Source organism: Triturus cristatus, chromosome 9 (assembly GCF_964204655.1).
Source record: "Triturus cristatus chromosome 9, aTriCri1.1, whole genome shotgun sequence".
In the NCBI taxonomy this organism is placed as follows: Eukaryota; Metazoa; Chordata; class Amphibia; order Caudata; family Salamandridae; genus Triturus; species Triturus cristatus.
Window position 1 is genome coordinate 930,268,377 of NC_140592.1, and position 23,880 is coordinate 930,292,256.

At 46.4% G+C, this 23,880-nt stretch overlaps 1 protein-coding gene across 1 annotated transcript in view; it reads right to left on the minus strand.

The window, feature by feature from the left end:
• UBR7 (ubiquitin protein ligase E3 component n-recognin 7) overlaps positions 1–23,880 on the minus strand; it is an 80,240-nt gene that overhangs the window by 44,413 nt on the left and 11,947 nt on the right. The window contains exons 7-10 of the mRNA XM_085626485.1: positions 23,317–23,528; positions 19,988–20,149; positions 10,535–10,694; positions 10,021–10,082 (exon numbers count right to left, since the gene is read on the minus strand). Coding sequence (XP_085482611.1) covers positions 10,021–10,082; positions 10,535–10,694; positions 19,988–20,149; positions 23,317–23,528 — 596 coding nt within the window. The remainder of the gene's footprint in view (positions 1–10,020; positions 10,083–10,534; positions 10,695–19,987; positions 20,150–23,316; positions 23,529–23,880) is intronic.

Consider the following 23,880-nt stretch of genomic DNA (forward strand, 5'->3'; position numbering starts at 1 on the left):
GGTGCCATAAACTTGCTCTTAGGGCGAAAAAAGTCAGATTTGTCCGTGGATGAGGTTGTGGTAAACATGTGTGAAAAAACCACTTTAGTCTTAACTTCGTAAGAATTTAAATAGAGTGATTTCAGTTTCCAGAGAGTTGGAACTATATGTAGGTATGAAGGACATACCTTTGTTGAGTACCGTTATTTCAAGATTCTGTTTGATATATTCATCACTAAGTTGTTGTCTTCTTCACTGTGCGCTGTGGCCTGGATGTTTCTGTAGTTCTTTTTGCCTTTTCCCCTTCTTGTTCGATAGTCCTGGGTGGATCTCCTTTGTCCAGTGGATGGTTCGGGGTGAGTCCCTGTGCTAAAAAAGATTGCTTAGTTCCACCTGACGGTCCTTCCACATTAGAGATTCCTGAAGAACTAGCATGTGAGGTTGATGCCGGTTGTCTTTGAATGGATAAATCTTGATCGGTCACTATACTTTCCTCAGAGGAATTCACACCCGTTTAAAAAAAATAAATCTTTTGAGCGTATGTTTCTGCCCATGTATATACTTCATCAAGTTTGTAATCGATGTATCGCGCTTGAATTTGCGTAGTTTGCGATCGTGTACTTCCTTGGCATGTTGGTCTAGTCGGGAATTTATTTCATCAAGAATTTTAGTCCAGTCGTCTGTATCCACTTGCTTAGAAATATCTTGTAAGTTGTGAATCTCTGTGGCTAGTTCGCCTAGAATGTTAGATGATTCCTCGATGATTAATAAAATCAGGTCCAGTGAACTACCAGCAGGCTGCAGGAGGCCATGAGGCCCAGCAGCCTCAGGGTCAGCCTGACCGAAACCCAGGATAGAGGCCGAAAGATCTGAATCAGAGCCTGAATATCCCCTGACTCGCCGTTCGGGTGGATAGACCCGAAAGTGTCGTATCCAGAACGGCTCCGATGAAGAGGAGCCTCGGAGAGCTAATCAGGTGCTACTTCGGCACATTGATTGAGAACCCCAGCAAATGCAGGAGGTCGGCCGTAGTCTGGAGGTGGGGAGACTACTGCCTGGGGCGATCACCCGACTTTGACAGCCAGTCGTCGAGATAGGAGAGGGTGGGGGGGGGGGGGGGGGGGGGGGGGCGAAGAGACTGGAAACCCTGCTCTGCGCAGATGAGCTGCAAACACCACCATCACGGGGTGCTGGTAAGGCCAAAGGGGAGCACGGTAAACTGAAAGTGCTCGTGGCCTACCGTAAACCGCAGGTAACACCGGTGGGCCGGCAGGACAGGAATATGGAAATATGCGTCCTGCAGATCCAACGCTACCATCCAGTCCCCAGGGTCGAGAGCAGACAAAACCTGAGCCAGAGTTAACATCTTGAACTTCTAGATGGGACACAGGCCCTCGTCCTTCTTGGGCACCAGAAAGTAGTGGGACTAACAACCATGACCTACTTCTGGCGCAGGAACGTGCTCGATGGGCCCCCTTGGCCAAGAGGGCCACAACTTCCTGTTGCAGTGCCAAGCGATCCCCCGACATGCAATGGTACTGGGGTGGCATGGCTGGAGGGGTAGTCTAGAAGGGGAGGAAGTAGCCCCTTCGGACTGTTTGTATAACCCACCTGTCCATAGTGATGGCACGCCAGTGGTGGTAGGGGGGTGGTGGGGGGGGGGGGGTGATGGCGAATCCTACCGCCCACCACTGGCTTTTGATGGGCCTGAAAAAACGGACCAGAAAGGTTTGGAGGCAGTGGTGGAGGTGGACTGACCCGCCCACTGGCCCCCTGACATCTCGGCGGGTCCCACGCCGGAACTGTTGTTGCACAGGCCTGTGATCTGAAGTGAACGTGTTGGGGCGCCCCTTCCGTGGCCACGAAAGGAACAAAAGGCAGAGGAGGACAAATGGCTGAAAGGCCCAAGGACTTGGCTGTAGCACGTGAGTCCTTAAAAATGCTCCAACGCACTATCCTCCTTGTTGCCAAAAAGGCGAATGCCATCAAAGGGCATGTTCATGAGTGTTCGGGACATCTGCCGAACAGCAAGTAGTCCTCAGCCAGGCTTGGCAACGGAGCACCACTGTCGTGGAAATCGCTCTGCCCAGCGAGTTGACTGTCAAGGCCACATCGAATTGTGAACTTGGCTGCATCTCTCCCTTCAACAATAGCCTGAGAGAGCACTGTGCTGGCCTCCTCCGGACACTGAGGCAGCACCTCCGCCACCATATCCCACACAGAATGGGAATAGCGGCCCAAGAGACATGCAGTGTTCAGACCGCAGCCCTCAACTGGCGGAAGAAAAAAATCTTCTTCCCAGTTCCAGTCTCTCGGATTCCCTATCCGGGGGTGCGGCAGGGAAGGAGCTTTGGGACGTGGAGACTTGGACAAGCAAGCTCTCAGGGGTGGGGTGTTGGGAGAGGAAAAAGGGGGGGGGGGGTCGCCCGGGCCAGGCATCAGGCCACATTCCTGTCCACAGGAGCCCCCGTGTTGGGCCTGGACTAGGTGCCCAAAAGTTTGTCAGAAAATGCGTCATTAAAAGGCAGCAGTGGCTCCGCAGAGGTAGCTGCCGGCTGAAGCCCTTCTGTCAGGTGGTTAGTCCTGAGCGCTACTGTAGGGAGTTGGAGGGCTTCTGCCGCCCTACGCAACACCACTGCATAACTTGCACCCTCCTCCGTAGCCACAGTAGGAGGAGTGAGCATGCCATTGTCAGGAGAGGTGTCCAGACCACTGGCATTCCCCAGTTCCTCTGCCCAGTCTGGGTCATACTCACACTGAGCTGAGAGAGGGTCCTCAGAACCCTACCAGTCCTCCCCTTTCTCCGAAGGCTGAGTAACAGGCCTAAAATAAGGAGGCTGGACATGGGGATAGAAATCCATCGACGTTGAGTGACGCCGTACCGGCTCCGTGTCCATGTCGGGACTGAGACCAGGGGTGACATTGCCCGGTGCAACAGGCGACGGAGGCGGTGCCGGGGGCAACGTTGCCCAGTGCCACGGGCGACGTTGGAGGTGTTACGAGGTCAACCGGCGTCGACTGGGATCCAGGCCTGGATCCTTGGGAGACCAGCGGCGCCGAAGCAGACAGGGATGTTGGAGCCAAAGACGGTAAAGGGCGAGGACCCCCAGTCAGGCCAGCGGGGCCCTAAGGTGTGCCGGCAGGGCCCGACCGCTCAAAGAAGAGAGGCAGGCCATGGCTGACAAATTCCTGCAGGTGAGCCGGAGTCACCGACGGACCCGGGAAGGGCGGGTAGGCGGACAGCGACACCGTAGGCTCCGCCGGAGCTGCGGGAGAGGCACCACCAGCACCCTCAGCCGCGACGGGCGAGGAGAAGTCGGTGAGCGATGACGCTTCTTCGACTTCTTGTGATGTTTCGTCTTACCTGATCCAGAGTGCGAAAACTTTGATCCCGTCGAATGATGGTGATTGCCCCGCAACCGGTTACTCGACCTCCCACGGGACCGGGACCTTAAGTGGCGTGGAGCAGACTGCCGGACTTCAAGCAACTTTCGGGACCGCTTCTGCAAAGTCTTAGGCGCCATGGCCCAGCAGCTGGGAGACTTGGGGTCGTGGTCACGCCCCAGGCAGTAGAGACACACGCGGTGCAGGTCAGTCACCGACATCATACGATGACAGTCCCTGCAAGACTTGAAGCCGGGCATCCCTACAGCACCAGGAGTCGATCGACTTGAAGAAAAAAAAAAAAAAAAAAAACAGACAAAAAGCCTAAAAAAAAAAAAAAAAAAAGTCAAAAGATGACTGGGGTACCGCTCTCTCCCGATCTGCGCTTGCTGGCACGGAAAAAGAAAGAACTGACCTCAGCGCACGAGGGCGGTGTCTAAGTAGCTGCCGCGACGTCATCTCCGCGACCACAGCACCAAAGACGGGTGCGGAGCCACAGGACGCCACCTTCTAACGAACAGGGGTACTGCTGACAAAAACTTTCCGGATCCAGTCTGACGCCTGGGGTAATTCTAAGGTAAGGAATCTATCACTGTGTTTTTCAGATAATTTACATAGGCTGAACTGAAATGAACATTTCCAATTCTGGAGAAATACAGATTTATTTCCGATGTTTTGGGTTCATCAGAGTACTAGCAGTTTTGTTTCTGGATATCCAGTTACTTATTTAGAACTTAACAGGCCAACTGTTATTGACACCACTCTACAACTCCCATGGATTGCAATTTCCAATTACTGGCGGTTTTTTCCTGAAATTCATTTTGGTCTCCTCTGGTCGGATCACTTTGAAACAGATCATCCATGCGAGGAGATTTGTTTTTTTCCTTAACACGGTTATGCTGCTTTTAAAGTTGCCCCTATCCGCAAAATCACTAGTGTGAGAGAAGCTGGCCTGGTATATGATGTCCACCAATGTAAGTGGGCACCCTGCACCAGACCAGACAACCCTTATGGTGATTTAAGAGGTCTTAGACAACCTTAGAAAGCTCTCCAAGTGGTAGCTGTGGAGAGCAGCCTTCAGGCTTAACAAAGGACCGTAAAGCAGCTTGTTGAACCAGAAAGTGAAAAAGAAGCACATAAGGTATTTATAAAAATATGTATTTATTATACAATACTCTAATACGTTAAGGTATCTCCTACACAGAGATAAACAATACTTTGCACAGAAATACAGTAAATAGCACGAAATACACAGTGGTCCCCAGGGGGGGACCAAACCATATACTAAGAAAGTGGTATAAGAACCACGACTCTGGTCAAGCAAATCTCTAGAGGACGTAGAAGTGCTGGGGACCCAAGGTGAATGACTAGGAACCCCACGAAGAGCATGTGCGGTGTGAATAACCTACTCTGTGCTCTGTACAATGCTACTTGTAAGTCGCGGTTGGAATTTGAAAGATTAAAGACCCTTCCCAACGGACTCTTGAGGAATCCCCGTGGAAGATAGAAGGTTGGAAAGCCACCCTACCCGTGGATACCCTAGTGACCCACACCAGGGAAGCCAGGTGCATGTGTGAGAAGTGGTGTCGGAGACTGCAGTCGAACCCAATGGAGGACTTCAGGAAGGTGCCGCTGTTTGAGAAGGAGAAAGTGTCCGGTGGAAACCGAAGGTGGATTCAAGATGAGAGGTACCTGCAAACAGGGGGGACAGAGTGTCGCTCAGGAGTGACCAGGTCACTTGTAAGATGAATGCCTCGGATGTCGGTTGTTGCAGGATGGGTGATGACCTTGACTCTGCAGCTGTGAGGACCAAGCGACACTGAGGAAGCATGAGGTGTCCGACGAAGGATGTCGATTGGTCGGTGTCCGGCGGGAGCACCAAAAACCTTGGCAAATGTAACCAACGTAGGAATGGAAGAAGGAGCAACATCGGGACCAGCAAGGTCCAGGGGACTCTCCACAAGCAGGGGAGTCAGGGCAGGCCCCGAGCAATCAGGGGAGCCCAAAACAAACAAAGTTGACCCTCAAAAAGACCAGAGGCACTGGAGTCACAAGAGGACCTCGAGCAGCTCACCTAAAGATGCAGGCCACGGTGCACACGTTGCGGTGTGACTGAAGATTCTTGTCACTGGAGGTGCTTGATGGTGGGGCTACTTGGAGCCTGAAGATCTTCTTGGAAAGAAAATACCAAGCCTTTGCATCTGCAAGTTGATTCAGTGCACAGGGGTTCGTTTACTACAGCCCCCTAACTTAAGAGGGCAGGGCACAGGAGCTTTGGAAAACCACCACCTTTCGGAGTCCAGAGGAGCTCAGGATCAGCAGACAGGTAGCCTTCGTTGCGGTGCCGGCGAATGCAGGCGAGTGACTCCTTCACTCCAAGGGAGATTTCTTCAGGTGTCTTTGATGCCCACAAACTTTGGAAGGTTCCTGTATGGTGCACAGACGATGCAGCAGACTGAAAGGGGAACGAAGTCGGGACTGTAGAAGAAGTGGTGTCTGATCCTTGTCCCATGACGAATCTAGGGACCTACACTCAGGTAATCTTTTAAGTACCCTAAGGAAAGGGTTGGGCCGATTCAGGGAGGACCTGGACAGGAGGGACGTTATTCTCATGTCCTTTGTCTAGTTTCGCACCAGAGCGGGAGCCAACAACTCCAGGACTGGTTTGAACTGGACTATGCACGGAGACACCAAATGTGCCCCACATGCAGACTTAGTGGCGCTGGCAAGCGTACCCACCCTACCCCAATACACTGAATCCTGACTGGGAGGCGGTCACACCTCCCTGTGACAGAATGCCTATTGCTCTGCCTCCCCCTACTCGAGCTTGGCTCAGCAGCAGGAGGAGGGCAGAATCGTGTCTCTGGGTGGCAGCAACCATTGTGCTGTCCGGATCAAGAAGGCTGGTACCGGGAACACAGCCTAATGGAGGGCTCTTCCAGTGCTTCGAATCATACCTCCCACACCGTTTACTGTGTGGGAGGTATGATTCAAACATGTTTGATACCAAACATGATCGGATTTGTTGCAGCCAGTTTTTAGATGGTTATAGCGTAATTACGCGGTGCCCCTCTATATAGTATATGGCTGCTTCACTGACAACCTGGGAGAATGGACTTCTTAGGCTGTAGGGGTGTCCTGCTCATGCAGGGGCGCCATTTCACTTGGAACCAAGCACACTGCCTTCAGGATTGCAAAGGCCGGCTAGAGGGGTGACATAGGTTTCAAGTGCAGTGACCCTAGACATAGGATACATATCTTTAGTAAGTGGTGCAAGGACCAACTTACACAGGCTGCAATGGCAGGCATGTAGTTCCATTTTGAATGGCCTCTCATGGGTGGCATAATACATGCTTCAGCCCATTGGAGACCTCTGGGGTACCTATGCCCTGGGTACCATATACTAGGGACTTACAAGGGTTCCCCCTGTACCCAATATGGGGTGTACACAAGTACTGAACAAGACCATTTCTAGGAGGAAGCATATAGACTGGGATCCTGATCAGCAGGATCCCAGTCAGACTAGTCAAATACAGCTTAGCACCAGGCAAACAGTGGGGGTAACCATAGAAGCAGATCCTACTTTCCTAACCCGTGGCAGCTACTTTTCCTAATAAGTCAAGGTAAATTTGAGAACGTTTACATTTAAAATGTCTTATAGGCTGCGCTACAGACAGGCCCATTGTGTAGTGATGCCCATATCAGCAGGGCGGTCTCCAGCCTGGAGAGCCCACAGCAGAGGCACAAAGCGGTGTGAGGGCTCTGCCCTGAAGCATGACGGAGATAGACTAATGCTTGGCCTCACCTTAAGGGTCTCCTTCAACCTGCAGCTCCTCCCCAGCTCACCCTTAGCATCTACAGAAAGGACAGAGCTTCGAGAAGTCTAATCATCAGCCATTTGCTAACAAAACTGTTCATTGAATTTGTAAAGACAAGACCTTTAACCACAAGCTTACAATCAGCTGCTCCCTTTGTGAATGTCATTCAGCTGCTCTCATCACTTCACTAGAACCTGTTCCCAATCACAGAAGGCAGAAAGGAAGATTGGGAGAAAAGGAAATAAAAATGTAAGGGGGCTATAACAGGAACAAGGATGGAGGAAAAAAGTGAAAGAGCATCCAAATAAAGAGACAGCAGGAGGGCAAACATGAATAAAACCAAGGGAAAAACAGAGTAAAAAAGAGGGGGATAAAAGGAGAGCAGAATGAAGAGAAGTAACAGCAGAACCAAAATGCAGAGTGGGATGTGATCAAGAATTAATGTGGGAGACAGTAGACCATGCTAAATGGGTAGAAAAGAATAGATCATAGTGTAAGGGAAGGAATGAGAGAAATCAGCGTAAGATAGCAACCAAGAAGAAAGGAAAGCCTGCCGACAATGGGGGAGAAAAGAGAAAGTAATGAAAATAAAAAAGAAGAGTGAAAATACAGAAGCCTTATGTGCTACAGATAAGATACAAGTGAGCTACAACAGAGGGGTGATGCACCAAGGTAGTGTGTGTAATCTACTGCTCTCCAACTCCAACCATGGTGAAGTAGTGCAATAGTTAATATACTGACTGCAGCCATAAATGTGTAAGCTGCAGATCACCAGTCCTAAAACCCTTCACAAAGCCTGAAGGGTGAATTCACATACCGTTGAGCTATATGTTTCACACTACCATCACAGGCTGCAATCACAGCTAGATCATTGTGTTTAATGCCCCTGCTACAGAAATGGCTATGTTGCAGGCATCAGTCCTAGTGATAGGCCTCCCGCCTGTGTAGGGAACTTGCAGTGCCAGTTGTGTTTGAAAAGAGTTCTAGGGCTATAAAGTAGTGTTAAAAGAAAGAAAACATGGATTATTGCAACGCTGTAGGCACCAAGAAAATGCAGGCCTTATGGTGCACTGTGAAAACTACACAGGAGTGCATGATTTTATCATTGCGTGTTGGACAAATCTGAGGATTGCTGCATGCCAGCGTTTGGTCAAATTTGCAGGACTTTAGCAGGTCTGAGGACTATCGTAGACATGGCGAACAGTGTGCATTGCTGCTAGTGTGCAAGTCTGGCCAGAGGCGTGGGTGGTGTGTGTAGAGGTGGGGTGGGGGTATGTAGAGGTGGGGGTGGGGGGGTGGTGTGTGTAGAGGCGGCGCGCGCGTAGAGGTGGGGAGGGGGTGTGCGTGTGTGTAGAGGTGGGGAGGGGGGGTGTGTGTGTAGAGGTGGGGAGGGGGGGTGTGTGTGTAGAGGTGGGGAGGGGGGGTGTGTGTGTGTAGAGGTGGGGAGGGGGTGTGTGTGTGTGTAGAGGTGGGGAGGGGGTGTGTGTGTGTGTAGAGGTGGGGAGGGGGTGTGTGTGTGTGTGTAGAGGTGGGGAGGGGGTGTGTGTGTAGAGGTGGGGAGAGGGTGTGTGTGTAGAGGTGGGGAGGGGGTGTGTGTGTAGAGGTGGGGAGGGGGTGTGTGTAGAGGTGGGGAGGGGGTGTGTGTGTAGAGGTGGGGAGGGGGTGTGTGTGTAGAGGTGGGGAGGGGGTGTGTGTGTAGAGGTGGGGAGGGGGTGTGTGTGTAGAGGTGGGGAGGGGGCGGGGGTAGAGGTGGGGAGGGGGTGCGGGGGTAGAGGTGGGGAGGGGGTGCGGGGGTAGAGGTGGGGAGGGGGTGCGGGGGTAGAGGTGGGGAGGGGGTGCGGGGGTAGAGGTGGGGGTGCGGGGGTAGAGGTGGGGGTGCGGGGGTAGAGGTGGGGGTGCGGGGGTAGAGGTGGGGGTGCGGGGGTAGAGGTGGGGGTGCGGGGGGTGAGGGTAGAGGTGGGGGGTGAGGGTAGAGGTGGGGGGTGAGGGTAGAGGTGGGGGGTGAGGGTAGGGGTGGGGGGTGAGGGTAGGGGTGGGGGGTGAGGGTAGGGGTGAGGGTAGAGGTGCGGGTGAGGGTAGAGGTGCGGGTGAGGGTAGGTGTCGGTGTGTGTTCTAAGCCCATCTCTAATGGATGCAGGGGTTACCAGCGCTTCTGCCCCTTTGCTTATACATGAGGAGTGCCCATATGCATAGAAAAAAAAAAAAAAAATAGAAAAAAAAAACTCATTCCCCAATTTACTACGCTGTCCCACCCTATACTTCTCTCAAAATATACTCTGCCTCCACTCACTCATCCCAAATCTCATTCTACTGCTAATCTCCAAAATAACCCTTTCTAGACTCTTTCGTTCCATCCCTCCTGGCTCACCACAAACTTCATTCTAAAACCCTTTATTAATTCTTCTCTCATGTCCCCCCTCCTCTGACTAACCCCAAATGTCTTACTATGATCTCCCTAATCTCCTTCTAGAGACTCTTCCCTCCTCTCTCTCTCTCTCATTTTTACTCATCCCATACCTCATCTTACTATTATGGTCCCCCAAATAACACGTTCTAGACTCTTCCCTATCACCAGTATCCTATTCAATCCAATTAACACTCACATGTCCACTGCTCAAAATTAACTCATTTCCCACCATTAATCCTTTTGGGTTCCAGAGTAATGTGCTACTGGCAAAAAAGTGCTTAAGACGCCTCATCAGGGGTAGTACGCGCCATCTAAATACAATTACAATATTAAAATAAAATTTACAGAGAAGCTGGGACAGGTATACAATCTAGATCAACAGATTAAGCAAGATGTGCGAGCAAGATGTATAACGTGCTAGACATAACTAACCTTTCCTTCCTCAGCAAATCTCTTCAAATAATCCTTGAGCTCTGTCTTCAGGTCATTGTATTCTATAGGGAAAAAAATGCACCACATTAGGCGATTTATACTAACATGCCAAAACGCACTAAGTTCTGTCTGCAACAGGACACAAATCTACCAGTCAGGGACCAGCATGATTTCCTCAAACAAAATCAGTCAAAAGCAGCCAGTCTTTTCTTAAATAAAAAGAGGCACAAGGGTGGCGGGATGCATGAAAACCAAAATGACTGGAGGAAAATGGAAACACTACCTGTGCTAAACTGCCCTTTAGGTCATCACAGATAGAATGAAGACTGAAGAAAACTCAGGATGTGTTCAATAAGACAAGCTGTCCTTACTAGTTTACCACTCTTGGGCGATGCCATCAATCTTGTATTCAATCCATTAAATGATCCATTTAGCACCCTACAAGCTGGCTGAAATAAATCTTTGTTCAAAGCAAGATGGGAATCTGAAATTGGACTGGCCACATGACACTTACCATATATTAACTCCACCTGCTGAACCCGATCCATGTTGCTCAGTGCAGACAATAGAGGATCTTGCCTAGTCGCATTATCACTTTTGCCCTTTGTCTCATAAGCAACCACTGTATCAAATTCATCCAACAGGAACGGCAAGTCCAGCTCCGAATACATTTCCTTCAAACAATGGGGAGAAAAACATGCAGGTTATTTTAGAACATTCAACAGCTCAATATGCAAACTCCTACCATACGTACTCTTCATGTCAGCAGACTGCCTAGTAACGAGAGAGAACATGACTTTGCAGTTGTAAAAAGCACACCTTAAATACCCTAAATCTTCCCACAGCGTCAGGAAAAGCGCAAGTATACCAACGGAGCAGTGAGTCTACCTGCCTCAATTCTGAAAAGGGTACAATATTTCCTATAACACTCCGTGAAGCAGCATGCATTTATCAATCGTGTATTTAGTTTGAGCACAGGTCTTACAAGCATCTAGATTCTCTGTCCATTTGACATCCAAATTAGTTCTGTACATCTCCAAACAGTACTAGCTAGTGTCGAGGGAGTGAAACCTATTCTAAACCTATCTTGCCTGTCCCAGCTCACATATCGAAGATCAATCCGCAACTTTATCCCAATAATTTGAGCACCCTCCCAGTTGCAGTTTTATATGTAGGAATCATTTAGGATTTTACTTTTCAGACAGTTTTACAGTTGCCAAGTCCCAGTCAAGTGATTTTACACATCATAGTTAACACCCAGACTAACAATGAGCCAAGTCGCAAATTGTCAAGATGATATTCTCAGAGTACCAGAGGCAGACTATTCACTTTAATTTTTAAACACAGCCTCGGAATTTTTTGAACAGTAATGAAAGCAACAGCTAATAGCTTGTGGCTTTGAAGCCCTTGGTATGCCAACTCACTAGCCATCCTGCTGGAGAAGTGTGAACACCTTCCTCCAGAGGAGTGTGGCTTTTACCTGCAGGGGGTCAAAGGCATGTCTGTGGTAGCAGGCTGGACGAGACCAGGCAGCCAGCACACCAAGAGGCCGGTAGGTTTTCAGGGGGCATCACTAAGACCACCCTCTGGTGCATAGCCCTAGCCCTGTTTGGATAAGCCCCACCATCTTCAAGATGGTGGGCACTGAAATAAATTTGCTTTACTTCGCCTCCTGCATCTGAGGAGTGGATTTGGGTGATAGCACACCTACTTATACTGTTTTCCGGACCGTTCTCCCACTAAAAGTGGGCCTTTGAACCAAGGGTGACATCTGCTGCTAGCTGCAGAGGTTGGGGTTGCATTACAAAGGCGGCAAGGCATTTAAAGCTTCCTTCTCGAGCACTATGATTTGTTCCTGGACTCAGGGCAGTGGCCCTCGACCCAAGGGTTCAGAAACAGGTCTGGTTGTGGCAGGCCACCTAAAAGCCAGTCAGAGACCACACCAGGGTTGGTAGGTTTTCAGGGCAGTGGCGTAACAGAACTTGAGTGGGGCATCCCTGCAAAGTACATTGAGGCCCCTGGGTACATGTTTCAATAGATCCTAAATTGGCATCAGTGGGGGTTTATAGGGAGGAGTTATTTAGTATCAAACACTCCTGGGTCCAGTAAAGCCATTGTGGTGTTAGGGCACTAGAGTTGTCGAGTTTCCAGCCTATGTACTCTCTATGGCTTCACCGGTGCTTACAATATTATTAATAGACTGTAGGGGAATATCTACCCATGCAGATATGCCCATGCTTGAGATATAGTGCACCCTGCCCTAGGGCTTTTAAGGCCTGCTAGAGGAGTAAAAACAAGATAATCAATGAGTGGACTTATCTTGGTTTTTATTTGTAGATGGTATTTACTAGGATCATTAACCAACATTCCCTACATTGGGAATCTGTAACCATATACAGAGGTTGTCAAGAAAGATAATTATCATCAGCAACATGTACCGTTTTCTGTCTGTAAAACTATTGGACTTTCATATTGGGTAAACTTTGTTCTTTACACCACTACCACTAGGCTTACTCAGTAGAAGAAAATTACTTACCACACAGACGATATTCGTACCGCTGTGGCCCACTCCAAGATGGAGAAAAGGAACATTAAAGCAACGATATAAAGGACAAACTCGAGTAACTTCCACGCGAGTAAGTAGGCGACTTACTTAAGGTCAAATCTTTTTCAGAACACAAGAATAGATTGTCATGGTATCACTATTTTTAAACCATCCAAAGATAGGTGATTAGTAATGTCATTGACTTTAACATAAATACAAATATTTCCCTGTCATTATATGCAGACTTGATACGAACCAAGGAAGGTTGGCATTTGAAGTTGCATCCATTTAGATGAGCACGCATTTTGGGACAAAACAATACGTTCTATTTCCAGATTTAAAAGTGTTTCCAAGAAGGCAAACGCATAGAAGGTTTGTGATCACAATATTTGCACACAGTGAGCAGAGAGGGTTATCCTGTTCTCCCCACTCACATGAGTCTATTTTGTGGCAAAGTAACTTCGAATAGTTAAATTACATAAACCATCATGTGAATTACCTATAGAGACTATTAATGTGCTTTGGTATACACAAGGCATCAATACCAGCACTATGACCTTTAACAATTCTTTCTTTCTTAGTGATTCCTTGTCATTAATTTTTTTCTTAAATATTTCCTCACGGGAAGGGCCTTTTCCCACACTATTAGGGCACTCTTCCAGTGGCACATTTGTATCCTTGGTAGCATGTATATTCTTGATGTTTTAATAAAAGTCTTTTGGAGACAATTTAAAAATTCTCCGGTGGGTTGTAAACACAACGCTAGTACCTATGCAAAACTTATAATACGAATTTTTCATATTTTCTTTGCAGAAAAACGTATCTTTCCCCTTCCATGCCCGTTACCTAACCAAGTAGTAACAGGTCTTGAAAAAGATGGCAACCAAAGGACATTAAGCCATCGAAACGCGCATCGACCAGAGTATTAGACACACCCCAGCGTTCAGCACAGTACAGAGGGTTGAGCATCTCACCCCTGTCTGGGTTCTCCTGTGCATGCGGATAGGTTCTGGGGTGGGTAGGGTATGTGTTATGTATGAGAGTGACATGAATGAGGAGTATGCAGAGGTGTGAATGGTGTGGGGACTTTCCTTCTTTTCCGTTTGAAGCAATGTTAAAAATTGTATGTGGTTGTAATAGGGTATTTATTTCTATCTTGTATTAACTGTTTCTCAGAAAATCAAAAAAATATACAAAGCCTGCTATGAATTTTGGTGTAAATTTGTATATATAAAAATAGGAACAAATGTTTGTACGTTCTTTGAAAAATAAGTAATGAATTTTTGTACGTAAAATGAACAAAAGTATTGAAAATAATTTTAAAAAAAGATAAAATACATCCAATAGGTAGTTGTGTTTTTTTCATGTGAGCCCACGTCAAAATAATATAGGTCTAGAGGGATACTGTATATTATAGGTTGGTGACTTGCCCATACCTTAGGTAGTGCTGCTTTGACCTGGCACACAGGCAGTGTGCTATGTCGACTGCCGTTTGTCTGCACCAAGGCATGCAGGCTGCAGTGGCAGTTAGCATAGCCTTTATGAGGGGTCCCTAAGGGGCCCTCTTCTGTCTCAATGCCCTAGGTACCAAGGGTACCATTTACTAGGGACTTACAGGGGGCCTGAAGTTGCAAACTGTTTTAGCAAAAGAATACTGGTACAGGGAACCTGGACAGCAGGGTCCCAGTACACTTCAAAGTTGCATCAAAAGCCAGGCAAAGCATGTGTGTGTGTGTGTGTGTGTGTGTGTGTGTGTGTGTGTGACACTGCAACAGAAAAACTCCCACATCTCGCAGCACAATTCTTTGTCCAAGTACTGCGACTCCATTCTTGTAGAGTCTCTCGTAATACTAACATGTTCATTTCTGTAGTGCTTAATATTTCACTGCACTAGTGTAATTTCAAAGCAATATAATAAAATAGACTGTATTGTTCAACTTAATAGTATTCAATTTACTATCCTCTGAAGGATGGAGAGCAGAATCTTCCTTGCCGAGATTTAAACCTGCGACGTGCAGGTTTCAAAAAATGACTGCAATGAGCCATAACCTGCTGAGACAGTTCCTTGCATCTTGATGCTCCTCCCGTACACTAATAGGCAGAAGGACAGTGCATCTATCTAGACCTCTGTGCGAGTTCCATATTCCATGGCTACTCACTCATTGAGGTTGCCAATATAGGGGCAAAATAGCCATTGTTATGCCTAGGCTGCCATGTATGATGCCATTAACCACTCCTATAAACTGAACAAAAATACGGAAACTCAGAAACTACAAAACCTAGCAGCAAACCATCAACTTAGGTTTCATTACTGGCCATATCACCCATTGCTTTCTAAACGAGCATTAAAAATGCAATAGGTCTCGCCTTTTATTAAGTCAAAGCCATTTGCTTTGCTATACAATAAAATTAGCAAAGCAAATGGCTTGCTCTTAATTAAAAAGGTCAACTCCCTTACGGCCCCCTAGTGAGGAGCTGATATGGCACAAGTCAACTGGAGCTTAACCCTACAGAGTGGCTTTCCAGCTTGTGTGAAGAGGAGGATTTGCACAGCCGACATATTATTGGCGGAGGGGATTTGGCCGGCGGGGTGTTTGGATCAAATTGTAGTAAAACTCGTTCTGTCTAGGATGGATTTGTTCGGCTTGAAGATTTACTAATTCCAAGCATTTACAATGCAATAGGTCTCGCATTGACATTATTTTGAGCTATTGACATTGTAAATGACATTGTTTTTTTCTTTTGTAAAACAAATCAAACGCATTGTAATTTAATACGGCAATTGCTAAATAACTGTTTAAATGCGAAACCTATTGCATTTACACTAGTGTACACTCAGTGCTTGGTCTGCCATAACTCCATGGGAGGTGAAATAGCTCAGTGGGTTACTGCGCCTGCTGCAGCAGCCTAGCTGTCCGCAGTTGTAAACGTAGGCCTTGGATGACCCACTTTCGGGGGCATGTTGGCGGAAGTGACTGGGTTAAATATGATGTATCCGAATTGTGCCAGATTTAGAAAGTGTTTGTAAGCTGGTCTGCGTGCTTTTATGTGACTTTCGGTGCTTTTCTATTGGATTCCTATGTGACTGTTTCTCTGATTTTACATTGGATTCTTTCTGTTTGGGCCTGTTTCTCTTGACCATCTCTTATTATTTCATTGTTTTGCCTTTGTTTCTCTGTTCAGAAGATATTTTTTCTGATTGTGTGCATCTCTGGCCCGTGAGATTTTTATATGGAGGTTTCTTGATAATTTGACGTCATGTGATTTTTTTTCTCCGATTGTGTGAATGCGCATTTCTCAGTGATTTTTTACTCATGAGAGTCGGAAACTGTAGCCAGCACTGCTGATCAGCTAACAACTCTGAAAGATAACCGCTCGGTGGGGTAGTGGGTGGAATCAAATGCAGAGAAACACCAGGAAACAGACAAACGCTTACACACGCGGAGGCACACGGAAACATACAAACACAAGCATGTGCTTATACACACACACAGAAACATGCATATATATGAACGCTGGCATCCACACAGGTTTATAAACACATTGGCACATGCAAGCATGGAGACGAACACATATGGACGCGCACACTTTCACAGTTCATAAAAACACAGGCAGACACGTACACAAGCACTCGCATGACTCCCCTCCTACACACACACACACACACACACACACACACACACACACCTGGAATGGCACGTTGGTCGCCACCCCCTCTCGCCTGCTGAGTCTATATGCTCTGCGGCTTCCTTTCATCCATCAGCTGGCCGTACCATGGTCTCCAGTGTCACGTCAATCTCTAACCACCACTCATTAGCAAAGCCCCAAAGGTCAGCTGCAAGATTATTGGGAAACCAACAAGCACTGCACAATCCCAACCCAGGCTGTGGGCCCGGAGCATCCTCCACCTTCACTGAGGTACCGGGGCTCAATGTGCAGAGGCGATACAGGACGGGGGCATGGGTGTACGGGGGTGGGGGCATTCCTGAAATGAGAAACTGCTTGTACCTAGAATTACTGTCTGATTTTCCGAGCAGATTTTCACCATGTTGGTGGAAATCAAAAGGCTGACATTGTCTACGGTCCGCTGGTGATGGTGTGGGGGGTGTCCAGTGGGGTGCAGGGATGATGGTCCCCTCTTGGGCCTGTGGTGGGGGCATTCACTGGTCGCACGCCCGACTGTAGCACATAGTGGGTAGCAGAGTTCAAAGCTTCAGCCCCGGCGCCTCTGAGTGGGCGCCGTGTCTCTTGGATGGATTATCGGGCCTGAAGATTTCACACCCGAAAGTTCCAGGCACTAAAACACTTTAAGTGCGGAGTGCGTTACTTCACCCAGAGCTACCAGAGCGAGTGAAACACGGCAACTTGTATCGAGGGACGTAGGAAGTCTACAAACCGCCGCCAGTCCAGGAGAGACCTGTAAATGGTCCCGCTTGCTGGGTATTGCACCCACCATCTGCAAGGCAATCTGTGCAAAGGGTTTCACTCTTTCCTGGTTTCCACTCAGCATAACGAACTGTTTAAACTTCCCTTCCATCTACTAATATCATCTAAACCCCCCGCCTTTTCCGTCCTTTCTTCTCTTTGCTTCCAATCCTCACAGCGCTCAGAAGTCACCGCTTGGTGGCATGTAAGCGCTTTACAAACGTCCTTCAATAAATAAGTAAATTGAGCGAGTTAGCCCCCACACTGCAAAAGGGACCCACCTTGAGGTGAATTGGTGAAACACGAACCGCTGGCTGACGTGTGGGCTCGGTGTAAGGACCCCCCCATGGAGTTACATGTTTGTAATAGTTAGCATTTTTGTGGTTACAAACTAAGCAAGCAGGGGGAAGCAGCATTTAGGTGGAGACTGAGGAGAGGGTGTGAAAGGCAATACCAGGGGAGGTCTCACACCCGCAAGAGCAGCGGGAGGAGACCCAGCTTCTGTGAAACGGCGGGGGCCGCGCTGAGCCAGGAAAAATCCTTGTAATAACGCCGAATAGGGAGATAAGTGTGCGGCCGCCATGAATACAAAGCTTGGCGTGCCACACTTTATAAATATATATTTGAAAAGTAAAGCGTTAAAAGGCCAGCTCTTGGAATGAGAACCTATCGGAGCTTCTCATTCCGTGCCCTAGAAAACGGGCTCACACTGGCGCCGCCGCAGCTGAACGGGTTGCTCCTCGGTGTCCAGCGAGGAAGCACCATGTCTGCTCCTCCCCTCCGCCGCCTTCCGTGTGTGCTGGAGGCAGGGCGCTTTATAAATACATATAACTTGGAAAAGTAAAGCATTAAAGGCCAGCTCCGGGAATAAGTTCCGATCGGACCTTTTCATTCCGTGCCCTAGAACACGGGCTCACACTGGTGCCACCGCAGCTGAACAGGTCGTTCCTTGGTGCCCAGCGAGGAAGCACAATGTCTGCTCCTTCCCTCCGCCGCCTACTGTGTGTGCTGGAAGCAGGGCGCAAAATGGTGGCCATCAACATCGGAACAAGCTTTTACGGCAAAAGTAAAGCAAAACGAGTTTGTCCAAATGGGACGGCTCGAAAAGCAAAGCAAAAACGTCAGACACCTCTGTTCCAATGGCTGTCCACCGTTTAGCATAAACTGTGACGACAGCCAATGGAACAGAGGGGCGTGGCTTAAAGCCCCTTACTGAAAATACCCTGCTAACACTAAATCTCGCCAGCGAGACGGCGCATGTCAGCGCAGCCTACGCCAGCCGAGACCTAAAAAGGATTAGCCACAACAACATCTTAGCTCATCTGTTTTACATCAGAGGGATTAATAGTAGCACTCGTCATCACTCATCTAAATAAAGTTAATTTGAGATTCTAGGTTCATCAGATCAATGTTTCTCTGCAAGACAGCAACATTACTTTATATGGAGCATTTCACCAAGTTCTGAAAACTGCATTACCTCAGGCACTTAACATCCAGGAGTTCCTAATTAGAAACAATAAGTTAACACTGCATTTGACAAATTCATTCTATCTACAACCAATACATTCCTTTCCATAAGCCAAAGAGAATCTGAACAACTTAGCCCACACTGGACAGGCTAACCAAAAAAAAAATATATAAAATTTACGCTTAGTTTGGAGCTCAGAGTGATCAGCTAAGTTTAAAAAAGGGATTCTAAAAACACTCCAAGATCTTCGTCTAACCCAATAAAGCACCAAACAAAGCGGAATAAAGTTAGTCCATCCTACACCATATGACTGGACTTTCAAAATGTCTCAGCACATTTCAAACAGTCACTTAATTCCCACCACTACTAAAAACCTCGTCTGCACTCATGAATCCCAGTGTTACCAGTCATCAATATGCAGGCAAAACTCAAATTTTAATGACACTAAAAAAAGATTGCCTCTTGATCTTCCTGGCACCAGTCAAAAGCAAACATCGAATTCAATATGGTGTTCATAGTCTCCAAAGCTCTACAAAAATAACCCAATTATCGCCCATCCTTGTCAATTTCAGGGGGGACAAGTAAAAACCCCAGCAGACAATACATTTCTAACTGAAATACATTTAACACAATCCTTTGAGAGCAGCACCAGCCCTGTATACATTTTTATCAGAAGACTGAAGGGAGATATTCTTCAAATCAGCAACGAAGATGTAAAAATACCTATTCAAGTCCTACACCTCTAACTTCCCAAATTCCTTCCTACTCTCACCCCTTTTACATCTCAATTTCTGTCTCCTTAATGAGCTCTCCCATCATCCCTACTCAGATTATGCAAGAATTAAAAGCAGAAATGTGATGTATTGCTACATCTTGACAGTTTTAATCAGGTTACATTCAAAAGAAGCCTAATTCTGTTTCGTCACTGAAAAGTACACCAATACCCAGTTTGAGTGAAGTACCACCTAAAATACTACTAAACAATTAACTAGGACACCATCAGTGTTTACAGATGTGCCATTTGTGACTGGGGTGAAGGTTTGCATTGTTCAGCATTGCTTCCATCATTTGTTCCTTTTGCATATGGCACAAAGATCATAGTTTAGAAATATTCCATACAAACAAGTATAATTTATGTGCAATGCATGAATTACTTTACTAGATAGCAAGGAAATGAAGCGCTGGTAAGATCTTCAAAGTGACTTTAAAAACCATCAATCCTCATGGTCAATTTTATTTTTCACTCCCATCGCAGGGGATTAAAGTGTCAAATAACTTTCTTCAGCATAAAATTACAAAAGCTGCAACAGTTTCGCCATTTTTGTTTTTTCAAAGAGGCATCATTAAGATGGTCAACTAAAAAGGAAACTTGTGTTGGAGACACAGGCTTTCAAGAGGGAGGAAGTCTACTTGGGCTTAGCTAGCAAGAAAAACAAAAGAGAAAAAAAATAAAAACACATTAATCTCTTGCCTTCATCACAGCTAGACGCTCACTTTGTTTCCAGTGTACAAATAGTATTAACATTTACCTGACAGTGCTTGCAAGCACAAAGCTTGTTACGCCAGTTCAATGGCCAGTACGTGGCAGTCTCTCCCTTCAAGACTTGATTGGCATTTAGATTTTTAAGTTTGCAGGTGCTCCCTTCATGTTCCATCTTCACTATGGGACAGACATCCCCATTGGACGTGGTCTGTACAGAAAGGAAATATCTCCATTTGAATCATTTTGTTAACTGATTGTAGACGAATATCTAGGCATTTGCACAATGTTAGATGTGATATTTACCTACACACAAAGATCTACTGCCTTGATTCACTAAACTAAAAAGCAAATATTTCCCCAAATATTATATGTCAACCATAATTTCCCTCCAAGAAATTATCAAATTAAGCAAAAAAACATATTTGGCTTTGATATGCAATACAGGTAGAACTAATAAAGAGAAGTGTATTAGTCCAATCTGGGCAACACACTGACCTGGTTAGCAATCCAGCAAAGTCAATCTGCCTGGGCAGGTATGTACTGGACTAAAGAGAAATGAGTATTTGAAGGATACTAGGTTGACCAGAATGCAGAGAACTCATGGTTGCCCAACATCAACTTCCTGGAGAACACTCGAAGAGCATCTCTAAATTTATAGGGGTATCCATATGGCTCAATTAAAAGTAAAAATCTCTGCTTGGAGGACTGGTCAAGAAAGGAATCTCTGTGGTTGCAGTTTGGGTACTTCTAACTCCACTGATTTTCAGAATTACTATTCAAGTTATTGCTAGGTAATCTTGACTTAACATTTTCAGAAATGGGTTGGAAAGGAGCAAATCTAGGTAAATGAAGACTTCCTGTCTATAAACATTATGGGAGAATGCCACTCCGCTGTTTCAAGCCGAAGGAGGGACACAACACGGAAGCGCAAGTGAAGTCACTTCCAGGTCAGAGGGAAGTGATCATTATAAAGGGGGAAGGGTAGGATGCCAAATGGGTGGATGGATTGTCAGCGAGTGGGAAACATGCATCGGGCAGAGAGAGGAGCTAAGACAAGAACAGGGAAGAGAAGAGACAGATAAAGGGAGAGAAACCCAGAGACCACATGAGAAAGCCCGAAGCAGAATGGCTAAATGGCCTTAGAGAAAAACAGCATCCCACAGGAGTAGGGTGCTGCGCTCAACAATGCCATGGTCCATCAGGAGTGTTAGGTCGTGGCTCCAGGAAAGTATAGCAGACATTCAACAGACACCTCCGCTCTGCCGAACTAGCCCTAGCCACCACCCCTGGCGTCTGCAAGACTGGGACCGGAGGAAGATCCTTTTCTTACCTTGCCACCAAAACCTGGAACACCCTGGCTCTCCACCTCAGGCTATCCCAGTCGCTGACCCAATTCAGGAAGGATCTCAAGACCTGGCTCTTTGAACCTCAGCACCCAGCAGGACCTGCAGCCTCCACCCCTTCGAGACTCTCGCAGGTGAGTAGTCACACTCAAACACCGATTGATAGTGGTCAAGGGGCATTTGCATAGGTGAAATATTAACCTGAATATTCACCTTTGGGTGAAGAGTAAAGATGATCAGACACTTCTCCAGAGGACAGATTTGGCAAAAGTGGAGAAAGTGGAAATTTAAAAATTTGGACTCGAAGACCCATATACTGGGCCTAAAAATGTATACTAACTAAATGCAACTGTTTTTCCTGTACACAATGGTGTCTACATGTGACATCCGGTTAGTGGCCTTGCAAAAATTGGCTCGGATTTTGACAAAGGTGGTTTCCCGATCGCAATCCAGCATATATACGTCTGTTACTGATGGTCTACGAGTTGGTTTTCTCCTATTTCTATAGTTTCTAAATGCAGAGTGGGGAGGGAATATTGATCGCTATGAATCACCCTACTCTTAGAGCGGTGGTTCCCCATATGGAAATCCTCATTCATCTCCAAGATAAATTTAACATTATCGCAGACCACAGGATGTCCATTTATAGGTACCTAGAACAATAGCTCTTGTGCTTGCATCATACCAATTAGCCTACTTGGTGACCTCCACTCTTATTTATGACGTAACTCATTTAAGTCCCCAACTCAACATGTTCGTTACTTCTGGTTTGACCTGATTAGTACAGCAACTGGAGTCCCCAAACAGCACTAATTTTTCAATAGGTTAAGGTTGTCTGGTCTTGCATTTAATTGAGGTGAACCTATTCAGCTCAATGAGATCTAGTTGTGGCAGATTTCCACAGTTTAAGAATATTGCATATTTTCTAAAATTCTACTACCAACTTAGAGTAAAAGACCTTATGCAATGCTTGTTATGAGCTTGGTTCTGGTTCTTAACTTATGCAGGAACATTGAAATAATTCCTAAAATAAATACAAATTCCAGAGACATTCTGGATTCTCTGATCCACTGTAGACACGTCATATGAACTCAATCCTCAAAATGTAAATATAGAACTTGGCCATCTATATAGATAATTATGGGTATTATAAAGAAATTAGAGTTGGGAAAAGTACCTCTTGGTCATCCTGGAAAGTTTGTGGCAAAGGGCCATTTTCAATATAAATGCAAAAATTCAGCATGAAAGGTTAACAGCAGACAAGTGGAAATAGAATGCCAGGTGCCAATGCACCCAAGACTCCAATGCTGATGCACAGCCTAAAACTATATGGCCAGATATCAAAGCGGAGTAAACTTCCACGCTAGGGAGTCAGAGCTTGCTACTTGATTAAATCGCATGGCACAGAAAGACAATTACAGTCAGCACAAAAACCATATGAGACTGGGTTAAAGGACCAAAGGGCAGAAGAGGTCCTAGTTCTTGGTGTCATGGAGCAGAATACCCAGATTACTTGTGGGACTAGCATGATCAACCAGATCCTAAAATGTTGTTGAACAAAGCTAACCGGCACATCTAAAGTCTTAAGACTGAATCCACTGCACCTACAAGACGATTGCTAAAGCGAGCAAGCAGTTCCTGAAAGAATCAATGGACATAATTGATGTCCCAGTTGAGGTTACTTGACTCCGGTGGTGGTGCCAATGCAGTTGCTGGAGGCCACGAGATTGATATTTAAAGGTACAATAACTATAATATGATACCAGAAGAGCAGTATCATGAGTAACAATGTACGAGGTTATCACATGCTTTGAGAACTTATTCATTAGACACCAACAATAAGAGAGCCATCAAAAATCCTCAACCAACCAGATAGCTTTGCGATACTGAAGTCTACCACTGAACATTCTGCCGCTGATGTGCATACACAAAATTAGAGGACAGGCGCAGGCGTTTAAGTAATCTTATACATAGCCAATCTTATTCGAAATTTTACCAGTCATTTAGTGTACATTTGTTTTTACAAATGTACCTTTGATGTAGATGGTCCATTACATGGTGCCGACTCTTCCTTTACGGTATCTTCTTTTGACATGATCCCTTTGTGACTGATCTTGGAAACGTCGCTGGTCAAACCTGCTCCATTTTCAATTACAGTGCTTTCCGTTTTACACTCCTCAGTCACTTCAACCTTGAGATCTCCACTGCTGTCATCCAGAGGAGTTACCTTGGTCACGGTTGGAACTAGAAAATGCAATCAATAGCATACAGTATGCCAAAATGATTTTTCAAACTTCTGACAGACATTTTCTGTTTATCAATTCTTCATGTACAAGTCTAAAAAAGAAATCTACATTTTTTTTTTTTTTTTTTAAAAACACAACACACTCGTAGGTTTGTCATATTGGGCCCGCAGCACGTTCTTGTAACCATAGTTTTAACCAACCAAGATTACTTAAACAAATGTAGTATTAAGTCCATACCCTATCTTCTGTACAATGCGTTTTTACTACTACAGTTTTTCTATACAATCACCTCCTTCAAATGAAAATTGAGCCATCCAACACACACCATTTACCTCCCCAGAATCTCCCAA